The sequence below is a fragment of the Nicotiana tabacum genome, chromosome 22 (assembly GCF_000715075.1).
Source record: "Nicotiana tabacum cultivar K326 chromosome 22, ASM71507v2, whole genome shotgun sequence".
In the NCBI taxonomy this organism is placed as follows: domain Eukaryota; kingdom Viridiplantae; phylum Streptophyta; class Magnoliopsida; order Solanales; family Solanaceae; genus Nicotiana; species Nicotiana tabacum.
Window position 1 is genome coordinate 101,811,796 of NC_134101.1, and position 6,173 is coordinate 101,817,968.

Genomic DNA, 6,173 nt, shown 5'->3' on the forward strand with positions numbered 1-6,173 from the left:
CTACTTTTCCCCCTCTATATATTTGGATCCTTTCTATAACTATGCTCTTTATCTGGTGTATTACAATATCTCTACGAACTTTCTGTTTTCCAAAAAAAAACATGTTCCTACCCTGCCAGATACTATATATCACAGCTCCTATTATTGCAGCAGCCATTTGCTTCCTGAATTTGCTCCATTTCCTGCGCTTGATCTTCATCAAAGTACCTGAAATATCATCATGCTTTGTAATGTGCATTCCTATCCATTCCTTCACTTCTTCCCATAGCCTTTCTGCCCATGTACACTGCAAGAACAAATGCTGCATATCTTCTAGATTATTCAGCTTACAAAGTCCACATGTTCCATCTGCACACTGAGTTCCCATGCTTATGATTCTATCTTTTGTTAATAGCTTCTTCAGCCACAGAATGAATCTATGCTTGGGCTGCCTAATTCTGTTCCATATCAAATCTGCAATATTCCACCTTAGCCTTTATCCTACTAGTTGGTTGTACCCATTGAGATTGAGTACCTTCCATTACTAGTAAGACAGTATCTACCATTCATGTACCACCGTTGCATCTGTTGCTTTATACCATGTAATTTTCTTCAATATCAACTGCTATCTTGTGTTGGTTGGTGTGTTCAGAAATCACCACCTGCTTTCGTTTAAATGCCATGTATCCACTTCACCCATAGTATTTCCTTCTTGTTAATCAATAACAATATTAATTTTCCAAACATATTAGTATTATTAATAGTATTTAATATGTATATTATTTTTTAGCAACATTTAAATAGGAGGGAATGCTAAAGGACTTATGTTATATAGTTTCTTCTCTATACTATTAACGCTAATAAATGTTATACAGTTTTTTCGTTATAAAATTTCATGTTTTTCATCTTTTATTTTCTTTTTTGACCTTTGTGTGTGTCTTTGGCAGAAATTTTACATGCCTCAAAGTGTATAAATATAAAGCAACTTGGCATATTGAATAATAGAGAAGTAAAAAACTTTAAAATATTGAAGATTTTTATTCTTTTGTAATCGCGCGAGGTGCTAGAAAATTAACTAGTTTATAAAATAAGTGAGAGATAGATAATCTCGTCTGTAAATAATAGTGTGGGAAGTAGGATAAAGATAATATCTTTCAATTGTCATCCTATATTTTTGAACATTAGACCCAATCAACCGCATGGTATGATACGAGGTACAATATGACATCCGTTTCTTATCTAACTTGTGATAATTTAATGGATAAGATAAAATATTAAGCCCTGCATCTCTTATTTTTACAAATAAGTCTTAAGTTATTACCGATCGTTTAGCTCGCGATTGTACATTATGATAATGTGATTGTAGATGGTGAAACTAATAGCTGTCTTAAGATGTTTTAACCTAGTCTGTAATGTGACTGTATTTTGTCAGGATATGCAACGAAGAGAGCGACAGGACTATATCTGGCATTTATAACCATCATAAAATGAAAGGTAGCTCAACCGAAGAAATGGTGTGCATAAGCATTTCAAAGAATGAAACTTGTCAACTAAATTTGAAATTGATCTGAAGCTAATTAATATTCTCCCCGTTCCAGTTGATGTGAACCTATTTCCTTTTGCTCCGTTCCAAAAAGAATGACCACTTTATAAATTTGGAAACAATTTAGCTTAAACTTTCAATTCTACCCTTAATGAGAAGCTTTTATAACTACACAAATACTCTGGACCCCTTTTTAACTTGTTTAGGACCACAAATTCCAAACGTCTTCATTTTTTCTTACACTCCATACCCAGGTTCACATAAATTGGAACGGAGGGAGTACTATTTTTTAACAAGTACGAAGCAAATTGATCTTGACGTGAAATAAACTTGTATTCTTAAGAAATCATGTGTCCTAACAGTTACTCACAAAAAGGTTGATGTTATGGACAGTTTAGCTCTTCCAAGTTCATAGATTATGGTATCATACTATACATGTATATTTCAAAAGATAAACCCCCTCCCTCCCTATACAAGTTAGGCAACTCGAGATTTAACAAGTTCGTGCACATTTTGATGTTTTCATGAATTACCAAGTGCAAGATTTTCGAGGAGCTTGTGCTATCGAGTCAAGTAGGTAAATATCGTCATGCTTTGCCTGCCCTGATCATGATATCCAACCCTGCAAAGCAACACATTCTGGACTAGTAAGACGGTCTATTCTAGTTCAAGATGTCAAACAGTGTCAGAATGAATATAGAGAGATTGCAACATTGAGAATTGACACAGTACAAGTTACCAGCACCAGGAGAGAAGAGCAATAAGGACCAAAGAAGGTCCAGTTTAAATATTGCATGCTTTACTGTGGCATGTCCAAGTTCACCTATATTTTTCTTTTTTCCCTTCTGTCTACTTTCATTGCTTGCAGGAAACAGAGAGTAGAGGAAAAACCAATTTGGGAGTCCATGTCCAAATATACAACAGATCATCAATCAGCAGCTCTATGCTAATAACATCACTAATAAGTTAGCTGCTTTAAGAGAAAAAAAGAATCATATCAATACCCTTTTAGCAGCAATCCATTTTCCATCTAGCCAGTGTTGATGGGGCCTCAAATCGGAATGCTGAATTTCCAAGATCTCATTCGACATTTTAAAGTAGACTGTATAGTTTGAACCATCAAGAACTTTGCAAACTTGACCAGCCCACCATCCACCATTATACCAAGCATCAACTTCATCAAGTGGCCAGAATATGTCAGGTTGTTGGGTCACTGGGGGAGGTCTTATACAAAGAGCATCTGCTTCTTCAGTCAGGAGGTCCGTTTCATCATCAGTTTCTAGAGTCTGGTATCGCAGCAGATACTTCCCATTTCCTAGATGTCTCACAATTGTAGCAGGGTACCATGAACCCCGGTAACTTTCTTCATCTCTCTTCGCCTCCACCTTTGCTCCAACGCTAAATTTTGTGCGTCTGGCTACTCCACCATTCTGTCCCTTTAGTTTTCCAAGTCCGGGCTTCACTTGAACTTTGGGTTTTTTCTGCATGTCACGTGAATCATATAGGAATGAGGAAGAAAATAATCTCAACTTTATACAGCTGAAGCTCTTGAAGAATAAATGAATAGCAATTGTAAAAAATTTATGTTGTCATACCCTGAAGGCAATGACCCATTTTCCATCAATCCACTCTTGATGGGGTCTCAAAGTGAAATGGTCAAACACCAGTTCCTCATTTGTGGTCCAAAAATACACCATGTACTTTAAGCCATCAAGGATTTTGCATATAATACCAACCCACCATCCGTCATTATACCATGCGTCAACTTCTTCAAGCATTTTAAATCTGTCAATTCTATCAATTACAGGGGGGCAGGGCCTAATGTCAGAAGCATCTGCCATTTCTTTAAGGGGCTCAGATTCGTCTTCAGTTCTTAGTGTCAGGTACTCCACCAAAAACTTATGCTGACCAATTGACTCGATAATAACTGCAGCGTACCAGGAACCCTTGTATCCTTCTTCATCACTTTTCACCTCTACCCTCATCTCTTTGCTGAACTTGGGTTCTGATGTCTTTCCACTACACTTTATCTTGATTTTCAGATCCTTCGACTTCAAATTCATGTCAGATGAACTTCTTGTCATATCAAACTTGAGCCAACAAAGAAAAGGAGAAAAAGAAGATTGTTAAATATCCTTGAAAAAAGCCAACAAGAACAAGAGAGAAGAGGAACATACCTCTCTGGCAGTAACCCATTTCTCTTTGATCCATTCTTGATGAGGTCTCAGCATAGAATGTTCAAACACCAATTCTTCCTCTGTGCTCAACAAACACACTTCATACATCAAACCACCAAGAACTTCTCTTATATGACCTTCCCACCATCCATCAATGAACCAAGCATCTACCTTATCAAGAGGTTCAAAAGGATGAAACGAATGGATTTCAGGTGGACACGGTCTGATGCATGAAGCATCAACCTCTTCTTTGAGAAATTGAGACCCGTTCACTGCTTTCAGTGTCTGATATTCGACCAAATACTTGTCATAGCCAACAGATTTGACAATAACTACATTATGCCATGAACCACGGAAACCTTCTTTATCACGCTTGACCTCTACAGACATCCCTTCGCTAAATGTTCCCATCCAAGATCTGCAACACTTTATCCTGAGTTTGACCCCTCTTGACTTTAGGTCTACATCTTGTATGTTCTGCATCGTAATAATTTTTTCTTTTTGATAAATTTCTGCATCGCAATAATTTTAACTACGTAATATACATGAATAGAGATAAACTTTAGACCATGATACATCTAAAAGAACTAGATGACAACTACTATAAAGACTGTTTGTACAGTGTTTCATAGTATGACAAAATGGAAGGAATCCACATTAAGTGGAAATGTATGCCCCATCAAGTGAATAATTAGCTTAGTGCCCAATTGAATATAATGCACGGTCTGTTATAATTCCCAGTATAATTATGAGCAAATTCCATATAAGCATAATCGAAGGAAAACATCCCCAAATACACTTTTTTTTTCCGCTTATTTGTAAAAAAGGTGTAATAGGACTAAGGAAGAAGACATCAGACATAAGAAGAGTGTAATGAAAGAAATTTACAGGTAGATATGCCAACTCAAAATACCCTGGCAGATAAATCTTGAAAGAAAAATAGAGTGTTCAATGCCAAAGATTCATAAACATATGTAAATACAAATAACAGAAGAGGAAGATTTGTTTCATCTAATTTCAGCTACACATCCCTTCATATGCTACTCATAATATTGAATGATTTTTTTTATAAAATAAAATAAACTCTCAACCTCCACCCACAGTCCACCCTCTTGAGTACCAACAGCAAAATTAATACTCATGGAATAAAACAGTAATAACAGCCCAAGAAGTGATGAAATGGAAAGAAGATTAATTTTCTACCAGCCATTCATCTGGAATAAACAAGTTGGTTATAGCTTAGACAATCCACCTTACATCTTTGGGAGAGAAAGCAGGGTATGGGAGGAAAAAAAGGTAAGCAATCAGCTAAAACATAAAGTAGTCAATTACTATATTAATCTCAACATATATAGTACTCTCACTCTCTCCGCCCCAATTTGAGTAACTTGGTATTTACTTTTAAAATTAAAATATTAGATAATAAAAAACCTGGGGCAATTTTTGGAGGTGAAGAGGAGGAGGAACCCAAGAGCCATCATCCCAGTCTCGAGAAAACCGCAAACCCCATTGTTCCGCTTTAACCACAACTTCTACAAGTGAAACCAAATACATAGAATTCTCCAAGATACCATTCACCTTCCCTTTTCTCCACCCTTTCCCTTCATAAAGGACCTCCACATTGTCACCAACCTTGAAGTACCTGTGAAGCTCAATTGGAGGTGTAGGCCGTATATCACAAGCATTAATGTACTCTCTCCTCCGGCGTCCAGAAGGTTCCTCGTTAAGGGTCTGGAACTCAACGTAAATTTGACCATTTCTGGTTGGGGTTGATCGGAGTATGGTGGCGGGGTACCAGATGGTAAAAGGCTGTGTTTTTAGGACTTCTACAGCGTCTCCTTTGTTGAAGCATTGTGGGGTTGTACTTGTATGGAGTAGCATGTCATAAACCCTAACTATAAGAGTGGAAATTGTAGGAGGGAGAAGGAGTAGTAGGATTGTCCAAGCAAGAAAGCTGTGTTGGTGTTTTAGTATGTACACACATTTATACATAAAATCGCAGTATGGTTATACATAAAATCGCAGTATGTACACACATTTACTCAAATTTTAAAGTTAATTATTTCCAATCGCAGAAAATGTATGGTTATTTTTGAAATAGACTAATTGAAAGTGTGCATTTTACTCATTTTATCACGGCCCCACAAAGTTTTTACAACTTTAAGATCACAAGTTTCAAAACTCTTTTTTTTTTCTTAAACTCTGTGACGAGTAACTCATCTAAATTGAAACGTGGGAGTATACTATTTATTTTGAAGAGTTATAATGATCAAATTTTTGAAAACAAATACTAAGCTATTTTGAATGGTAGGAAACATAATAGAAAATTAATTTCCAAGATGAAAATGATTTGATGAAAATTTTATATTTACCATGATATTATTCCTTATTTCAACCCTTATGTCTCCCACTGCTATCCTTTGTTGCCTCATCTCTCATTTATTTTTAACTAGTCATAGGGTATGCAACGCGCA

General features: G+C 36.3%; 1 protein-coding gene across 3 annotated transcripts; it reads right to left on the reverse strand.

The window, feature by feature from the left end:
- Nucleotides 1-1,830: 1,830 nt before the first annotated feature.
- LOC107769762 (protein AGENET DOMAIN (AGD)-CONTAINING P1) lies at nt 1,831-5,706 on the reverse strand. Of its 3 annotated transcripts, none has more exons than XR_001644480.2 (5): nt 5,131-5,706; nt 3,700-4,176; nt 3,118-3,612; nt 2,262-3,003; nt 1,831-2,144 (listed from the first exon to the last, which is right to left on the reverse strand). XR_001644480.2 is itself a non-coding variant. In XM_016589007.2 (5 exons), exons 1-5 carry the CDS (start codon nt 5,689-5,691, stop codon nt 2,130-2,132), a joined length of 2,025 nt encoding a protein of 674 aa, XP_016444493.2. In that variant the 5' UTR covers nt 5,692-5,706; the 3' UTR covers nt 1,831-2,129. The 3 variants fall into 3 exon arrangements, 2 of the variants coding, with proteins under 2 accessions (XP_016444493.2, XP_075100646.1); XM_016589007.2 differs by having other exon boundaries at nt 2,527-3,003; XM_075244545.1 differs by lacking the exon at nt 5,131-5,706 and adding an exon at nt 4,903-5,086 and having other exon boundaries at nt 2,527-3,003.
- Between the last annotated feature and the right edge of the window lie 467 nt (nt 5,707-6,173).